General features: G+C 44.6%; 1 protein-coding gene across 5 annotated transcripts in view; it reads left to right on the top strand.

Moving 5' to 3' along the window:
- Positions 1–5,607: 5,607 nt before the first annotated feature.
- ANK3 (ankyrin 3) overlaps positions 5,608–20,176 on the top strand; it is a 383,552-nt gene continuing 368,983 nt past the window's right edge. For 2 of the 5 annotated variants that reach the window (XM_053388311.1, XM_053388310.1), the window contains exon 1: positions 5,608–5,856. In XM_053388311.1, the coding sequence (XP_053244286.1) occupies positions 5,782–5,856 (75 nt within the window). In that variant the 5' untranslated portion in view covers positions 5,608–5,781. The remainder of the gene's footprint in view (positions 5,857–20,176) is intronic. The other 3 variants (XM_053388318.1, XM_053388319.1, XM_053388320.1) reach the window with 3 other exon arrangements.

Genomic DNA, 20,176 nt, shown 5'->3' with positions numbered 1-20,176 from the left:
GGCTGAGGCATTCAGGGATGCAAGAAGAGCTCTGCTGGATCAGGCCATTGGCCCATCTAGTGCAGGTTCTCACAGGAGCCAACCAAACGCCTATAGGAAGCCCACAAGCAGTGGCCCCTTGAGCGCAACAGCTCCCCCCTTCCCCCCCCCAGCATAGGAATGCAGAGACATATTTCCTCCCACACTAGAGGAAGTACATACCTATTGTGGCTCCAGTCATTGACAGCCTTATTAACCATAATTTGTCTAGAAACTATTTTACAGCCAAACAAGTGGATGGCCATGACCATACTTTGAGGGCATGGGTTCCCTCCCTGTAGTTCGTGTGGCCTGTCTTTGTAAGGGACATGCCTAAAATGGTGAAGGACCCCTGACAGTTAAGTCCAGTCACAAACGACTCTGGGGTTGCGGCGCTCATCTTGCTTTACTGGCCAAGGGAGCCGATGTTTGTCCGCAGTTTTTCCGGGTCATGCGGCCAGCATGACTAAGCTGCTTCTGGCAAACCGGAGCAGCACACAGAAACGCCGTTTACCTTCCTGCCAGAGCGGTACCTATTTATCTCCTTGCACTTTGATGTGCTTTCAAACTGCTAGGTTGGCAGGAGCAAGGACTGAGGAACAGGAGCTCACCCTGTTGTGGGGATTTGAACCACTGACCTTCTGATTGGCAAGCCCTAGGCTCAGTGGTTTAGACCACAGTGCCACCCATGTCCCTTTAAGGGACATGCCTAGTCTATAACAAAAGCTCCCTTCCCCTCGCTGAGTGTGACTCCTTCCATATCTCAGTGGGAACCTTCATCTTGCCTGTGTCCTAGCTGCTATCCTGAGTTGATTTTCTACCATTCGCAAATACTACTATTGAAGCTTTCCTGACTTCTGCGGCTTCCTGATGTTAGGGCAGCCCCACTGCAAGGTTTCCTCACATGGTGAAGCTTTTTCCCAAACCTACAGGATGCTACACTTAACTGTTCATAAAATGGTCTCTCTTCAAGGACCAGCATCTCATAATGCTACAGACTGAAGCTATATACCATGTTGCTGTTTTTAGGTTCAGTGAGCATCCAGCTCAGAAGTTTGGCCACACACTTGGCTGTTTTCATCTCCACCCACTTCTCTCTCTCTCTCTCTCTCTCTCTCTCTCTCTCTCTAACACACCCACCCACCCACCCACCCACAGAAGCGAAGAACAGAGATGCCATGCTGCAAATAAGAACGGTATGTAGATTTTGCAGGGAGAGGCCGAATCAACGCAGTCCCTTGGGGTGTGTTTCTTCATTGCGCAAGTAAGGACACAACAAAAGGCACCACAGCAAACTAGGAAACATTCAAGCAGCTCATGTTTTCAGATGCAAAGGTTTTGAGTAAGTTGCCCTGGAAACATGCTCATCTGTGACAGTGGATAGAGAGCTGATGGCATCAGCACAACATCATGGACAATTCCAGTGGACCACATCTGTCCCCCTGTGTTGCTTGAATGGCATAGCATCACTAGGAAAGGCCGTTGCCACACTTCAGGCACATGTCCAGGAGGCACCATCTAAGACAGGGGGAGGCAACCTAAGGCCCATGGGCTGGATGCGGCCCAGTTGCCTTCTAAATCTGGCCTGTGGACGGTCCGGGAATCAGCGTGTTTTTACATGAATAGAATGTGTCCTTTTATTTAAAATGCATCTCTGGGTTGTTTGTGGGGCATAGGAATTTGTTCATCCCCCCCAAAAAAATATAGTTTGGCCCACTACATGGTCTGAGGGACGGTGGACCAGCTGAAAATGGTTGCTGACCTCTGATCTAAGAAGAAGCTCCTAAGTGAACAGAGTTGCCAGCACTTTCATTGGCCCTGCACCTGTGTCTATAACAGCAGTCGACATGCAGAAATTTGGCAGATGATACTTTTATTGTCTAGAGATAAATTGATGCGGAAATAATCAACTGCTACATTTCTGTGTGTCAGGCTGCTGCTAAGAGGACAAGAACAGGACAGAAACAATTAAAAAGTTGGCAACCCTTTGGTCAGGAGTCAAGACCATCTAATTTCACCAGGCTCTGGGATCATTTCATGTTTGTACCATGTTATTAGTGTTGCTCTGATGGTTTTTAAACTCTCAGTTCTTTTGTGCTTCTTGAGATACGACCATATTCTGTTATTACAGTCTTACATTTGGCCCTGATTTTAATGTTGTATTTTTATACTGCTGTGAACCCACACTGGAACTTTCTGATTAAGAGTGGATAAGGGTCCAATGGTAAAATGATTATTAATAATATAATTACTTTATATAGTTTTCTTTATATGCCGGTTAGGGGCTCATGTGGTCAAAAAGTGAGATATCAATAAATATACCCCTCCCTGCCAGCTGCTTTTCTCTGGCAAACATCCTGGCTGTGAGTAGGAGATTGCACAGATAAAGGCAGGTCTGCAGGGGGGATGGGTTAAGTACCCACTCATTTTCCACTGTAAAATTCCCCCTGCACCAAACTTATGTCTGCTGGAAAACATCTAGACCTCTCTCTCTTTTCCTCATTAAGAGGGACTTTCCTGGATCATTGTTTCAGACAGATCTATCTTGGCCTTGTTTTATTAGCCCGTAGAGAACAGTAGGAGGACAGTCTTAAGGAAGTGCTGAGCAGTCACACATAATCGTTTCCTGGATCTCCTTGCCAGGAATAATCAGAATCCTTGGGAAACCTGCGTATTTGCTAAGTTTTGAATTCTATACCTTGCTTTCTGGCTAAGCTATGATATGGGGTGCAACCCACCAAGAGCAGAAAATGCAGCCAGCAAATCCAGTTGATCTGGCACAAGCAAGACAGAGATTGGATCGATTGTATTATGCTGGTCATATCTTTTGCTTCATTAGCTCTGAGGCTGACTCAGAAAATGGCAGAATCAGACAGTGTGGACATATCTTCCTGTTGATCTCCAGGTGTAGAACACTGATAAAGGCTTGGAACAAATGTCTCAGTACAGTGGTACCTTGGGTTACAGACGCTTCAGGTTAGAGACTCACCTAATCCAGAAATAGTACTGCGGGGTAAGAACTGTGCTTCAGGATGAGAACAGAAATTGTGCGGCAGCGGCAGGCCCCATTAGCTAAAGTGGTACCTCAGGTTAACAACAGTTTCAGGTTAACAAGAGACCTCCAGAACGAATTAAGCTCTTAACCCGAGGTACCACTGTATAATAATACTTCATCTCCACTTTCATTCTGTAGATCTACATTATGCCAGCTGCTACATATCACAACAACGGCTTCTGTTTTTTCTTTTAAAAAAACCCCCAACAAGGGTGACTATGGTAACTAGGCAGGTAATCTGACCTTTGTTAGTATTATAAACAAAGAGTGCCTGCACTTGAAAGAAATTCTAGAGTAGTAATAAAATTGAAATCGGATATGCTTCCTTGGGAGCAAGTACCACTTAGCTCAGTGCTAAATGTGTGCTCTAGTGTGGTGTAGTGGTTAGAGTATAGGACTGAGACCTGGGGAATCAGGGTTCAAATCCCCACTCACCGTGAAACTTGCTGGGTGACCTTAACTTACCTCACAGGGTTGTTGTGGGTACTGAGAAGTTGAAGAAGCTTGTACGCCATATTGAGCTCCTTGGAGGAAAAGGTGGGATATAAATACAATTAATAAATAAAATAAATTAGCAATAAAAGGTGCATGTTTGCAATCAGACTGGCTTTCAGCCCCACTGCATCCATTTCATTCAGTCATCGCCTGTGAATTACTATCCTCTCACTTCACACATTTGATGAAGTAGACTATAGTCCACAGAAGCCGATACCATATTAAATCTGTTAAGTATTTAAGGTGCCACAAGACTCTTTGCATTTGCGGCAAGAAAGCAAAAACTACTGGCAATTTTCGCCAGTGAGTTTGCGCAGAATTGCAATTGTATACTCCATGGTGTCAAGAGACTACATTTTATGTAGTAGTAACATGAAAGGTTGGAGAAAATCTGCTGATACAGGTTTGGTCAAACAGCTGCTAACACTGATCTAAAATACTTCTACTTGGAAGAGCAATTTGTTCAAACAAGACATTATTCCAAGTCAGGAAAGTATGCTTGCAGCTTGATTGGCCAATACTTCCTCAGAAACCCAAGTCTAGCTGAGTTGGGGCTTACTCGCAAACACATGTTTTGCGTACAGGATTGTACATGTGACTCTGGAAATAAATCCAAATGTAAACATGTTTAAGGGACATAGGCAGGGTCAGGAAGAATGAGGTTTGGTGAGCACACCCCCCAATTTTCCTTACCCCCCCCTTTGCCCCATTGCTGGACCCCTGAGGAAAATATGCTGTTCACTACTCCCTCCACCCAGCATATAACTAAACCATAACATAAGGTCCGTATAGTTAAAGCTATGGTTTTCCCAGTAGTGATGTATGGAAGTGAGAGCTGGACCATAAAGAAGGCTGATCGCCGAAGAATTAATGCTTTTGAATTATGGTGCTGGAGGAGACTCTTGAGAGTCCCATGGGCTGCAAGAAGATTAAACCTATCCATTCTTAAGGAAATCAGCCCTGAGTGCTCACTGGAAGGACAGATCCTGAAGCTGAGGCTCCAATACTTTGGCCACCTCATGAGAAGAGAAGACTCCCTGGAAAAGGGCACAAGGAGAAGGGGACAACAGAGACGAGATGATTGGACAGTGTTCACGAAGCTACCAGCATGAGTTTGACCAAACTGTGGGAGGCAGTGGAAGACAGGAGTGCCTGGCGTGCTCTGGTCCATGGGGTCACAAAGAGTCGGACACGACTAAACAACTAAACAACAACAAACATAACAAAATTGACCTTTACCATATGGATGGTCAGCTTGAATCATAAACTAGGAATTAAAAGAAAACTGCTGTCTTAGCATGCTGACTTGAAAATTAACTCTACCTCTCCCCCAAGTCAAGAGGGCTGGTGTAAGAAAATATGTTTAGGCTAGACGTGTTAATGTGAACAATTCCTTATTTCTTTTCCCAGAAATCTAACATGTGGGACCAGGGGTGCCAGCATGAATAAAAGATTGGAGGGGCCCAGGTGAGCCTCACCTGGCATAATCAATCACATGATGCGGCTCATGCACACCATTTGAATGGCAATGCCTGTCAACTCAAGTATTTTAGGGGGGGCAAAGGGACCTCGGCCCCTGGGAGTTGGCTCCTAGGCATAGGACAAAAGCCTCCTTCTTTTCTTGAAATTCACTTTATGCCCCTGGATCTCTCTGCCTCTGCCCCCCCCCCCGGACCCGGCGCGGGTACTTTTGAGGTGGACCTTTGACAGGATGAAACTGAACCCAGACCACCTATCCCAGAGAAGGGGTTGGTGGTGCCTTGCATCCACGGGCTCCTCCGCGCTCTTGTGCCAAAGCCAAAGAATCCTCCCCTTCGAGAGCGCTCCGCGCGCCGGCTGCCAGCCCACCTGGGCGAACCCTTCACCTGGGCGCCGCGCGTGGCGTGGCGAGGCCGGGCCCCGCCTCCCGGTCTCTCCGGAGTGGGAGAGGGCGGGGCCAACGAGTTGGGAACTTGCGGCGGGTCTCTCCGCCCGCCCCCCCCCGCCCGCCTTCCCAGGCTCCTGCCTTAACCTGTTGGCGGCCCCTCAGGGGAGAGAGCGAGAGAGCGGCGCGCGCGCTGAGGTAACCCGGCAGCGCGCTTGGAGAACTTCCTCGAGCGAAGTTGCGCGCAGCCCGTGAGGGAGCTCGGCCGAACTGGGCTCCTGCTCGCCTCGCCTTTGCTCCGCGGGATAAAGAGGTGTGTCTGGGCGAGAGAGAGCGCGAGCCTTGCAACATGGCCTCCTCCTCCTTCTCTCCCTCCGCCTCCGCCGCCTTTTCTCCAGGCGGGGATGCCCGAGAACTGGACCAGGTGAGCCACCGGTCGGCCCTTTCCCCCTCTCTCCCCTCCACCCTCCTGTTTCTTCGTGAACTTTCCCTCTTCTGAGTCTCGCTCTCTCTCTGTTTCTTGCACCCTTCCGGGAAGAAAAGCTGAAGCGCAGTGACCTTTCCCTGCTGCGCTCAGAGGAGCCGGGGGTTGACTCGAGGCGTTGGTCACACCTGAGGCGAGCGCGCTTCGGGCTACAAGCCTGTCGGGAGCCGCGCGGAAGCCCACGAGGCTTGCTTCTGAGGAGAGACGGGACTGCCGCGTGTGAGGCGGTTCGCGCCCTCATCCCGGGACCGAGTCCCGCCGTTCGCGGCGGCGGGTCCTGCTTCCCATTGAGGAAGCAGCGTGAGGAGGGAAGCGGGTTCTCAGGTTTCCCCTACATGAAAAAAATCCTGTCCTGCTGCGAGCTTGAAGGGTTTGAAGCAAGGAAACAAGCGAGGACTGGGATAGGATTATTTGTTTATCCCCACCTTTTCCTCTGAGTGACTCCAGGCGGTTTACAGACAAAAAGAAGAACCAGCTAAAAACATAAAAAAGTCATTTTTTAAAAAAGCAGTTCACCATTGATAGAATTAAAGCTATATAAAATCTAGGTTTGGCTTAGCCTTAGCAGGGACTACTTTCTTTTAATTAGTATCCATGTGCTTCACAAATAAAATTAAGAGCAAGAGTTAATGGCTTAACTGACAATAGATCCAAATCTATGAGTGGTATTAAACTAAGTTTTACTCAGAGTAAGCCCATTAATGAACATGGCTAAGTGAAGTCTGTTAATTTCAACAGGTCTATTGTGAGTAATACTCAACTGTGTTAAGTGATCCAAATTCTTAAGAGTGTGTATTCTGGAAGTGTCTTGCTGGGGCATCCTAAAGTCCATTCAATCCAGTGTTTGTTTGTTTTGGAGCAGGTTCTCTTCACTGTTAAGCAGATGCTAGGCTACCTACCAGAAATAGGCTGGAGGTCCACATTGGCGGTCTATATTCTGTCAATCTCTGTGTTAGAAGTTTCGTTCACTTTATAACATAATAGTGGGTGTAGTTCTCTTTGAACCTGCTGGCTCTGTGTCAAATGCAATCACACCTGTAGCTTCAGGTAAGCCTTGTCAACAGCATCTCTTGCCTGGGAGGTAAAGACACTACTAACAGAAGAGAGCTTGGTGGCAAATCCAATAAGAACGTTTTTGAAAGGAAAATACTTTGATCTCAGTTGGACATGCTTGCAAATAAAGTTGCATATGATGGGACTGAGAAACTCTCATTGCAGTCTTGCTTGCGCTTGCAGTGTGCTTGAATGCATAAGGAAGCTGAAATGTTAGTGAAGGGGTTTAGTAAATACAACAGGGATTTAACTTTGAATGTTGTTCCGTAATTTGTGTGGAATGTGGTCCATGTTCTGTGGACCATGGTCATAATATCAGAGGGCCTGTTAATGCTTCTGAGTGTTGTTTGACTGTCCCGACTGAGTTAAAATCTGGAGGCAAACTCTGAAGACTGGGTTAGCACGCCTGTCAAGTGACTTTCCCATGTTGTGCCTCGAACCGAATCAGTTTCAGCTTTCAGGCAAGTCTTTCTGTTTAAGCTGAGAACATCCCTTGCACATTTTAGCACCCACAGTTGAATCTTTGGGACAAGAGCGGGGATATCTTTCCTTTTAGTGAGGTGAACCTCACGCACAAACCGCTTTGTGTGTGGCCTGGATATATTCCCATAGCTTTTGACCTGGACTTGAAGGGACCATCTTGCAAAAATACAGTGTAATAGAGGCATCCTTTGAATTAACGTCAAACAGAATGATAATGACGCCAGTTTTTAATATGTGGCATAGATGTGCACCAAGTGGGAAAATCCACTTCTTGGGAATTAGCAGTGAATAAATTTAAAGCTAAATGGACAAGATTTCTTGCACTGGTATTGGAAGCTCACTAGTTTGAACTGTGTTTTGTATTACTATTCCAAAGAAACCAGTCACCCTGCCGGTGTGCGGACTGCTCTTCTTTTTGTGGGTATTGCTTGTGTATAACAAATTACTTAATACCTGGTGAAAGAATATAACAATGTTTTTGTTTCCAAGATGTACTTCTCCTTCCTCTTCACTTCAGGTTTGCTATCAAACTTTATGGTGCGGGTTGAGTCCATTATTCTACCTGGTATAAACAATGCATTTTTCTGGAATTAATCACAACTTTCCTTGAATTCTGATTAAAGCTGCTCCTCACCTCCATCCTTGGTGCCAAAAGTTGGTTTATATCTACTTTTAATAATTGTGGCGTGTATATTTCAGAAAAGTAATCAATAACAGTATTTAAGATACTGTTAAGGTTTTAAATATCAACAAGCCCATCTTTGTTTTTCTCTTTCTCCACAAGAAATCATTGTTGCCTGAAAGAAATTGGAACAACATCTTTTCACTATGTATCTTGTTTTACTGTTTTTATACTATCTGCTATACAGAAAAGTGTCAACAGTCTTAAAACACATTAATCAATTGCAAGTCTGAGCCTCAATTACAGCGGAACCTCTGGTTACGTACTTAATTCGTTCCGGAGGTCCGTTCTTAACCTGAAACTGTTCTTAACCTGAAGCACCACTTTAGCTAATGGGGCCTCCTGCTGCCGCTGTGCCACAGGAGCACGATTTCTGTTCTTATCCTGAAGCAAAGTTCTTAACCCGAGGTATTATTTCTGGCTTAGCGGAGTCTGAAACCTGAAGCGTATGTAACCCAAGGCACCACTGTACTACAAATGAGAAGCCCTTCCAGAATGGTGGTGAGGCATATGTCAGAAGCGGGGATGACATTTCCTCATACAATTTGACACGAAGCTAATAAATACCCACAAAATACTTCTATTTGTCAAAGGCTGCAATGTTATAGGGTCATAGGAATGAGTTTTCTGTCTGGCTTTAGTTTTTCCATTGGCATGATTTGTCTCATTTTACTGGATCTTTTTGAAGCTATCAGTTCTTCAGGTGTTTAGGGTTGTACCCCAATGCTTCACTCTCTGCTCTGTTCTTAGTGGTGTAAGTTAATTTGTGGGCATTGGCTGTGTGAGTATGCTCCTTTCACTCTTTGGTTGCTGATGGTTTTTCCTACAACGTCCCTCCTGTCATCACGGTACATTTGACAGATATACTGACCAGCAAATCAGATGCTCACATAGCAGTATGCCTTGCCCTGCCCAATGTTTCATGCAGGTGTCTGCCTCATTCTTACAAAGAAGCAAAATCAGTTTTTCCTTTTAATGTTGAACAGCTGCTTCATGGAGAAGTGGGCTAGTGGCTTCATCAAGTTCTAGCCTATCAGTTGAAACAATAGGTTTCAACTGAGCTCTGAGGTAGAAGGTCATACAAATGACCAAAATAGTATGAAAGCACAATGGCTTCAACCCTAACATTGCATACCTCTGGATCTAACTTACTCACTATTCCCCTTCAATGATTTATTGATTTTTTAAAAATGATAATTTGTATAAAAAAAATTCCAAGTGGTATGCAGCATATTAAAAGTAGAACAAAGTATAAAATACCAAAGAAAATGCACAAGTCTGAAGTGCATACAAAATGAGAATGAAAGGCAATGTTGTTACTCCTCAAAGACTTGTCTGAATAAATGTTTTTAACAATAACAAAAAAGGGGGGGAAAACACATCACATGCCACACATGTCAGAAGGGAGTATGCGCCATAATGTGGGTGCCATCACAGTGAATGTGCTGTTCCAAGTAGTTGTCCAATGAACCTTGGAGGTGAGTGGCACCAGCAGGAAGGCCTTTACCAGTGACCTCAGTGACTGAATAGGATGTGTGGAAGAAGGCAGTTTCTTAAACAGGCAGGCTCTAAGTTGTTTAAAACTTTGTATACAAATGACAAAATATTGAGCTTTGTTTGGTAGCAAATTGTCAACCAGTTATGCCTTTAGTGAAACAATGTACCAGTTTGGATGATATTTGTGAAGTTTAATCCCCAAGCCCTACACATGGACTTGGGGGGTTGACCATGCCTCCACCACCTACTTGGGGATGACCCATCCCATCAAGGTGACCTTCACACATAGAATCCTTTGTGTGTAGGTCAAAGTCAGATGTCAGACTCCTGGATTGCATAATGTTGGTCCATGTACATGGAACTGTACATACATAGGCTCCATTTGGATGCGGTACCCTGGTATAGATGGTAGAGGCAGGTGAGCATGCTAGCTTTACATATAAGGTTGGAGCAGAGTTCTGAAGTATTGTGCAAACCCAACTGATGTATGGATATGTTACTATTACAATAGCTGATGGCCCCAGTAATGCAAAGGATCTATCACTGGCCTATAACAATGCAAAAATTTTCACATGAGGCTTAAAATGGCTCGCCATTGTAAAAGAATATATTGTAATGCAGCACATTTTTATTTCTCCTCTGCAGTCTATACCAGGTTGACAAAAATGTTTGTTGCAAATAATGCTTTTTAAGAGTTGCGTGAAGCCATTGTCCAGGAAATTTCTACCTATCCTTTGCCACCTTATGCTTACATAACTCAGTTTTTCTTCAGCTATCATTGATATACCACTGTCTTTTGGTCTAGTGTGCGCTGAAACCCATTCAATATATCTTAAGGTTCATTTTGCATAAGGCCTCATTTTATTAGGTTGTTCTATTGGTAGACAAGCTACTGTTGAATAGTTCCTGCTTTTTGAACTGTTCTGTAATTACACGATTTGGGTCTCAAGGGTAAGACACAAAATATAATGTACTTATACACTGCTTGTGGTGCTAAACAAAACCTTTCCCATTAAGAAGAAGAAAGAAAAGATTTGGATATGTGATAAAGCATATTGTGTTGGCTTGTTGCCCAGAAGCTCTAGGGTGTCTTCCAGTTGAAATTGTAAGATTAGCTTCAAATTCAATCAGCGACAAATGAATTTTACTTTCAGTTTCTTTGCGAAGTTTTTTAATAGCTATAACATCCCATGTGTATGGGGTGGGGTAGTTGCAGCCATTTGCTAATGTATAAATTAATTGCATCAGTCTTACAGGAGCATATCCAAGTACCTCATTGCAGTAGCAGAAGTTAGCATGATTCCCACTAATGCAATGGGGCATTCTCCCTCACTTCTCCTCCTGTGTGTTGCCCATGACCTCCCCAAATCTGCTGGGGGAAAGGGGTTGGGAAAACCCCCAGACACTGGCAGAGGAAGAGGAGTGCGGGGAGAGCTCACCGCCCTCAGCAGTGCAATCCCGGTGGGGTGCCATCTCAGCTGCCCCCCCCCCGCACTGGGTGCCATGCCCCCGCAGGTGGCGTGCCCTGCCCCCAGGACATGCACCATGCCCCTGTGGGTGGCACACCAGCCCCGCTCCCGCCTGCTCTCTGCCCCCCCCCGGTGCCGGAGCATGAAGCTCCGCCATGGCTCCCAGCATAGCATGTCGTGGTGGGGAGGGCAATGGTAGATTATTCTGTCAGGGAAGCAGAAATGCTTGCACTGATGGAACTGTTCTCTTACAGAACACAGTGCAACTCAATGAAAGGAAAATCATAGCATTGGTGTATAAAGCGAAGTGGTCAAGGAGCATTTAATTACGGTAAATAGCAGCTAAGCCAGCAGGTGTGGGAAGAACACAGATTTGGTGCTGTATACATGGAAGGCAAAATCCACCTCTCTAGTATTGAGCATTCTAGTAAAGCTCTATTTTCTCTTACATTATAATAGTTCTCTTTAAACATGTGCATCAGTAAGTAAGTAGTGGTTGCACACACATCCTGGGAGCCTGTGAGTTTAAATGTGGCTATTGATACAATGGACGTCTTAGAAACTTGGCTAAATCCAAATGGCATTGGCAGAATGACAGTGGAGCCCTATAATACCAGTAGTACAGGAACAGCAGTGTGGTTGTGTTTGAAGAACAATTTGTGGTGTAAGGACACAAATAGTATGATGCATTTTGAATAGGATCTATTTGTCTTGTAGAAATTAGTGGGGAAGCTCCTGTCTGTTGGAATACATTGCTGGAGCCACTGAATCAAAGTACCTGCTACTCTTTATTATCTAAATGACATATAAATTGGTAAAGCTTCCAAGATAAGCAACTTAACAAGGGATCAGGATTTTGATCCTCTCACTTCAAAAGTCCCAAGACTACAAGAACCCAGTCATAGCTGTGTAATTTGAAAAATCCATTTAAGACACTGAACAAAATGGTTCCTGGTCGGAGTATATCCAGTTAAATCAATGAGTCTATTCTAAGTGTGAGTTAGTTGTATATTACCCATTTACACATCTGCAATTTTCATCATAGCACCTACTACTCCATTTGAGTGAATTCTTGTGTGTAGCTTGGGCTTATAACTCCACCTTTTAAAATAATTGGTTTTCACTTAAAAAACACCCAGCCACCATACATTCAAAAATACAAGTTACATTTTTGGAACATTTCATAAAAGCAACTCCAGGAAAAGAGCACTTAAACTTTCATGTTCCCTAGATCAGTGTTTCTTCATCATCATAATTTTCTTTGTATGCCACCTTCACACAGTTAAAACAATGCTCAAGGCGGCTTACAATATGAAAATATTTATATAATTACAAACATAGCAGTCATAAAAATAAAACACATCAAAAACTACATAACCAAACTGAACATTTCCCACATAAAAAGATACAAAAAATTAATATCAATAACAGCAGCAAAAACTCCCAACAAAACTTCCCCCAAAATACCCCATTCCCTGCAGTCCTTAGGAAGCCTGTCAGGCCCCACCCTAGACCAGGTGGAGAGAGGCAGGAGCAGGACCATCAGGCTCTCAGCCTTTTTCTGACTGTGACCCCCTTCCAACCTTGTTTCCTTCCTGTGCCCCCCCCCCATGGACATAGCCAAGGGGGGCAGGGGGGCAGCTGCCACTCCATAAGTAAAAACCAATACATAACTGCCCCAAGCCACTCTGGACAGTTTTCCCCAGCCACTCTGAGCGGCTTACAACATATATAAAACCACAACAAAACACCAAACATTAAGAAACAGAATGTCCTATACAGGCAACAAACAAACCAATACAGTGATACCTCGGGTTAAGTACTTAATTCGTTCTGGAGGTCCGTATTTAACCTGAAACTGTTCTTAACCTGAAGCACCACTTTAGCTAATGGGGCCTCCTGCTGCTGCCGCGCCGCCGGAGCCCGATTTCTGTTCTCATCCTGAAGCAAAGTTCTTAACCTGAAGCACTATTTCTGGGTTAGCGGAGTCTGTAACCTGAAGCGTATGTAACCTGAAGCATATGTAACCCGAGGTACCACTGTAAATCAATAGAAACCAATAATAACAATAATAAGAGTTTACACTTATACCCAAATTAAAATAACCACCAACCCCAACTAAACATTTAACCAACCCCAACCCAACAAAAACAAACCAGAGGAACCAAAAGTAGAACCATTTGAAACGTTGTAAAGCATTTTTGGCAGTTGCCCCAACCCAAGAGTTGTTTCAGTAATGTCCCTCTGGCCTCCCAGGAGCCTCTTTTATCTGTTCAAGGTGAGTCTGGGCCCCACCCCCTAGGCCAGGTGGAAATAGGCCTTGCAGCAGTGAGGGGTCTTCCTTTCAGTGCTCACAGCAGCAGCAATATCCCTCCAGCCTCCTAGGAGCCTTTTAGGTGCGGGTAAATTCTGCACCTAGACTAGGATTATTTTCCCTTGCACTTGGTGGGGGCGGTTGCCCATGGAGAAACTTGCAAATATGCAGCCGTCCCCCTTGTAGATGCAAATCATACAGTCCATGGAAAGCTGCACCATATGATTCTGCAACATGTATAAGTTACATAGGTTGGGTTTTGGAACAAATCAATTGAGAGATCAAGGGTGAATGCGTTGGTAGAAACATGAGATGATAAGCGTGGACTGCTTTAGGGTGTAGAGGAGAGTTTTAAAAACAACATTACCAAACTTAGAAAACAAAATCATATAACATAAACAGTCCTTATGTACAGATAACCACTAGTACACACTATTAATTGGTAATACTGGCATTACCAAAGACTTGAAGTTTGCATAGGATGGGGTCCTTTGAATCCTGCTAAATGAGTTAAACTGGGAGCATATCTGAGTGAAACCCCCCCCCCCGGACCATCTAAACCAGAATTCAAGATTTGACCCTCACATTGCTTCTCCAGTGGCAATGGACATGAGTGAAACTCTCCTGTAGGAATAACACCTTGTATGCATTACTGAGCATGGATATGAGGAAACGGAAAGCCATATTCATGTGGTAGGTATGTGTTAGAGTAAGCCAATTCTGGGTTTGGCTGATATGGTCATTGTACACTCCATAAATTCAATTTGTGCCTCAGCTGGAAGTGGTAAGATGCCTCTGGCCGTGAGTTCGCATCAGCGATGGCATGTTTTTGTTGTTTGTTTTCTTAACATTTTGAAAACTTTGATGAAACTTGATTTTATTTTAAAGGAACAAAGTAATGCCAAGAGTCTTGTGTGACCATGATAAAAAGGAGAGTTGGGCAGGGGCAGGGGAGATAAACCATACCTTCCTGTTTTAAAGGCCTGTACAATTCATTGATTAAATAAAGATGATGCACAATCTTTTTTAAAGAAAGCCTGAAAGCATGAGCTAAAATAAGAATTAGGAGGTTATTAAATTATTTTCAACTAAGTAATGTTATGCTTCTGTAATTTTCTTAATTAACAGGAGAATCAAAGCAATTCCCTCTTTCAAGATACACACAGTTTTGCATTTTAAGTGTATGCAGAACATTTTTCCTCCTTAATTTTTGAAAGATATCTTTTGCTCCGGTCTACTGTGTCTTTAGAGTCAAATCTTGAATGACTTTACTAGGGAGATTCAAGAGAGAATATACAACCACTTGTTTTGCTAAGGGAGGGCATATCAATTTTGCATTTTTAGCTAGAGACCCCCTTTAGATTTGGTGAGGCAGGTTGAGTGTTGCAGCTAAGGCTAATTGAAAACAGATGAGGGAGAGGCACAGCACATTTTTTAGGACCCAACAAGTGGCTGCACAACTTTGCTTGCTGTGCCTTGGGAGCTAAGCTTTGCTATGAAGGGAGCTGCTGAACTTAGTGCCAATGTGCATGTAGACAAGAGAGTGAGCAAACTGAGGTAGAGCCTGAAGAGGCTTAAAATGTGCTGTTTAGAGTTTTATTGCTGTTTAGAGTTTTATTATGCTGTTTAGAGTTTTATTATAGTCACAGTTTTGCTTTTTAATCTGGGATGATGCAATAAGAAATAGAGGTGCACACTTGTACAGATCTCCCCATCCATAATTTTGCCCCAAGCGATTCCCAGACTTAAGGCTGATTCATATAGCAAGGTGGTGATGAAATAAGGCAGCCACAAAGCAACTGGTTTGGTAGCCAGCATAAGAATCGTGGAAGTTACTAGCAATATATTCTGGGGAGGTTGGGTAACGTTCACTATAGCTTTCTGTATCTTAACACAAAGGCACATAATGAACTGTGAAAACCACTGTAGCTAACACAATGGCAGCATGTATTACCCCTCCCCTTGCTTATTGCCAAAACTGCCCTGTGTGGTAGAAAGATGATGTATGGCTCAAAGTGAACATGGGTCTTCACAGTTCTAGCTTGGCAGTCAATAACTACTGCACCACGTCAGCTCTAATTCCAGAAGTAGGGTATCCTGTAGTTCAGTCCATATCTCTTAGTATTGTGTATAACTATTGAAGCACCATTAGCAAGGCTCCTCATATCTTAACCTTGGGATATTATCTGGGAATTCCACAAATTACCCTTTGTTTTGCAAATTTAATGAACACATTGCATGCCCTTAGGGCTAGAATATCTTTATACATTAAGCAGACTTATTTAATGTGCATTAAAATTTACGGGCTGCCTTTTTTCTTTTCTTTTTTTGCCACAGAGGCCTTCGAAGTGGCTGACAGTTTCAATAGTAATAAAACAGCTCATTAAAAGCAATTTACAGAAACACGAACGCAACAGCAGTAATTGTATTTCGTTTGCAGAAGAGAAGACCCAGCCTTCTGAAGGTCTCATTGAACAAGAAGGTGGTCTCCTAAAGATCATGTAAAAGCTATTGATGGAACAGTCTACCTTGGGAGGTTGTGGACTCTCCTTCCTTGGAGGTTTTTAAGCAGAGGTTGGATGGCCATCTGTCATGGATGCTTTAGCTGGGATTTCTGCATTGCAGGGAGTTGGAGTAGATGACCCTTAGGGTCTCTTCCAGCTCTGCATTTCTATGGTTCTCTGGAAAAGCCCTGTTTTTCTAGTAGAGGATAACTTTGCCTCAGGCAGTATCTCGTCAGTACGATATTAACTTGCAGAGTATAGCTGTTCCACATTCTCTGCAGCCTGCACAAGGCAGTCTTCAGGAGCAGTCTCCTGTGGAGTGTTACAGTAGTCAAACTGAGAAGTAACCAGAGGAAACATGTTAATGGAAAGTAGTCTCCTCCCTTAAGTATGCATATGGTGCACCATATTTATGCATCTAATGTATATTCATGTGGCCGAGTTTATTCAATAGACATTTTAAGAGTCAGCAGGTCAGGGGTGTGTCCTTTTTAACCTCCATTCGCAGCAGCTCTTTAGAACATTTGACCTTAGTTACTTGAACTAAAGTCAATCGAAGCACTAATAGGAAACGAAGGGAAGTCACATGGCTTCCTGGCAGACAAAGTAAACTTGGGACACCTGCGGCTGTTGTCATCTCATCGCTTGCTCACCACTTCAAGTGCATAGATGAATTTGGCGCTCGAGCATGACAGCCATGAAAAGCTTTCTGTCTGAAAGACATAGATAATGGATTGGAAAAATGTTTAGTATTGGATGACTAGAGGTGTCCCCCCCCCCATTTGCTCTGGTATTATCTAAGATTATGACTTTCCTTTTGTTCTTGCTATGGCACCTGCTGCTGATGTAAGTACAATAATCTCGGCTGCACTGTTCGCTAGGTGCTTTGATCAGAGCATATGTCATGAATTACTGTAAAAGGTACTGGAGGTTTGGATTGAAAAGTATTGAAGGTTTTACACTACTGGAAACCGAAACCTCTTTTTTTGTTTTTTAAACTTGCTGTTTTTATTCATAAAATTTCAAGAACACCTCTACATATTTGGTACAATAGGTCATCAGTATTATAATAATTTCAAAGTAAGTTACCCTGTATTGGATTTTCCTGTGCCAGAATAGGTGTGTGTTTGAGCATGCTTTTGTCTGTTGTTCAGAATGGTTTGCTAGTATATGAGATGCAAATATCCACAGAGCTAACTATGCTTAAAATAAGGTAGGCTCGTACGGTCTGCTGTGTTTTAGTAACGGCTCCATTGTTATCTGGTTAGATTTAGAAATGCAGTAAGCCAAATGGCCCATGAAAACGAAATCCTTTACTGCTAAATGGAGAGGAAACAAATGCATTTTGAAACTTACAATCCTGTGTGTATCTACTCAGATGTAAGTCCCATTGTGTTCAGTGAAACTTATTCCTGGTAAATCTATGGCAGCTCTTGTCAAAAGCAGTGAAGCCAGGCAATTTTAGACCCTGGATTTAATGGTCTTAGATGTCTTGTGTGTGTGTGTTCTGTTGTGAAGCACACAATTAACATTTCTCCCACCCCCCCATCTTCAAACAATTTCATGCTTTACAACTGCTTCTACAGCCTTGATATATTAGAAGAAAAAAAGTGTTTATAAACCCTGAAAAAAGGAGCACTCTGAGCACATGCACTTTTGCATTTTAAACTCTGATCATACCATCATTATAACTACAAGAATAAAATTGAGTGTGTTTGCTGCCCTAATGTTGGTGCCCTGCTGCACATATTCCCTGAGTTGGTGAGGTTTGTTTGATAGCAACAAGAAACTAACCTTTTAATGTAATCAACCCAGTCTTGTGGAATACTGCCATTGTTGTTTATACCCCTCCCATCTGACTGAGTTGCCCCAGCCACTCTGGGCGGCTTCCAACACATATAAAAACACAATAAAACATCAAACATTAAAAGCTTCCCTCTACCAATAGAGATTCGGCATAGACCTTCTGTTTCAACTTCTAAATTCCTGCTGAAGATTTTTCTACTCCATCAGACTCCTGCAGGCAATGAAGACAATATCTTTCCATAATAATTAGCTGATTTCTGGTTTTAAAGTTTTATATGCTTTCATGTAAAACTGTTGTAAACCATTCTGGGTTTTTTTTAATGAATAGTGGTATATAAATACGTGTAATAAATAATAAACAAATACACTTTGAACAAGCACCATTTTGCTGTAAAAACAAGATGATTTAATATTTTAAAGTTTTTTTAAAAAATACAAAGAGCATCTGTAACCATGTACACGCTTGGCTGGCTATAACATCTTTTTAAAATGAGAAGAAAGGATGCTGTGGTGATCAGCATCAGCCGCAGATGTCTCCCTCCATGTCCATAATGGCCCAAGTGTTGGCCAAAAATGGTTCCTCTCTTCCTTCCTTTTTTACAGTTTGCAGAGTGTTTCGGGGAGTACTGAAGCACCCATGAAACTTGGAGGGGAAGGGGAAAGAGAATTTTCTCCAAAATATTTGGAGAATGGATAGGGCGAAGCCTGACATTTACTTTAACCATGCAAGGTTGCAGAGGGATTTTTTTCCTTTTCCTTTCAAAACAAATGCCCGGCGCCACTCAAAAGCAGTACAAAGCCCTCTCTGTCTCCATAGCTGCCACTTCCTAATGGGTATGGAGTGACGCAATGCAATGTGACGTGTTCCTGCCATGCCACCCCAGGAAGTGTCTATCGGCTGCTTCCCACTGGCCCATATTCTAACAGTGGTTTTAGAACAACACAACATGATGTTTTAAAGTTGAATGAAAGAGAATAGAACCCTCTACCACCACATATACTGAAGGTAAGCAGTGTCCCTGTCCAAATATTTAAGAGAAAACTATTTCCTCTGCTCCCTGTGAGAGTTAGCAAGAATGTTGCATCCTGTTTTTGCATGTGTGATACTTTGTGAAAACAGAGGTGGATTTCGGCCTAGCATTGGTAAAAAGGACCTGTCTGGGTGGGTGAACAAAATTTCCTTCAGACCAGTGGCGTAGCGTGGGTTGTCAGCACCCGGGGCAAGGCAAGTAATTTGCGCCCCCTAACCCGTGGATTTTAGCACTCGAGTGCGAGCGCGCCCCCCCAGATGTTGCGGCCGGTGCGGCCGGCCCCCCCTGCACCCCCCCCACTACGCCACTGGGGCTGGGGGCGAGCGAAGGAGCCAAGGATCCCCCCAAAGGCTCAGCAGGAATTTATTAAATTTATTATTTGCAGAGGCCCCGCGGGCCGAGGCAGCCGAAGCCCCCTCCCCTCGGGCGCCTCCCCGCCCCCTCCTCTCCTTGGGCTGTAGGTGGAGCCCGCGCTCCGAGGCGCTCCAGATCCGGGCTCGGTGAGCGCCTCTCCTCCTCCCGGCCGGGTCCGGGGGCTTCCAGCCGCGCTCCGTCCTCGCCCCCCCCCCACCGCAGCTGAGACTTGCGCTGAGAGCTGGAGCCAGCAGCGCCCCCTTTCTCCGGGAGACCCTCGCCCGCCCGCCGGCTTCGTCTCGGAGGGTTTTGGGGAGGGCAGGGCGCATCGAGGCCCCTCGGAGCACTCCTCCCTTCCAGTCAGCAGAAGCAGCCGTCGCCTGTGGCTGGGCCGAGGGGATGGCGGCGGCGGGGTGCGGAGGCTGCCCGTGCCTGGCCAGGCGTCGGTGGCGGCGGTGGCGCTGCTGCAGCCGCTGCTCCTCCTGCGAGCAGTGAGTGGAGCGCAGCCGCAGCGGCAGCGGGGGGCGCGCGCGCTAGGGCGCAAGGCTGGCGGTGGCGGCGGGGAGCCCGGCGGAGGAAGGAACTTGTCCCTTCCCTCTGGACTCGCGCCCCCCCAGATGTTGCGCCCGGTGCGGCCGGCACCCCTGGCACCCCCCACGCTACGCCACTGCTTCAGACTGAATGCAAAGCGAGGAGAAGAAAAGAGGTTGCTGGCTTGGTGGCCTGACCTGACAAGCTAGGCCATCCTAAATAAAACCTGACAACTCCCACTGGCTCCTGCCAAAGGGCATTATAGCCACAGACAGTCCTTACCTTAAAAATGCACTGTGAGGGGAACACGCCAGTGTAGCTAACCACTGTACCTCACAAACCCTGCTTTTTTGTTAACCAATACTTGTCTGTAAGAGCTTTTTGAAAATTAGCTACAGAAGACACCACAGAATTCTATCTTAAATGCATACCCTCCAACATTTCATCAATAATAATAATAATAATAATTTCATTATTTATACCCTGCCTATCTGTTTGGGTTGCCCCAGCCACTCTGGGTGGCTTCCATCACACAT

Source organism: Podarcis raffonei, chromosome 5, assembly GCF_027172205.1.
Source record: "Podarcis raffonei isolate rPodRaf1 chromosome 5, rPodRaf1.pri, whole genome shotgun sequence".
Taxonomy (NCBI): domain Eukaryota; kingdom Metazoa; phylum Chordata; class Lepidosauria; order Squamata; family Lacertidae; genus Podarcis; species Podarcis raffonei.
Note: the sequence above shows the minus strand (reverse complement) of the source record. Positions and strands in the feature narration are given on the sequence as shown.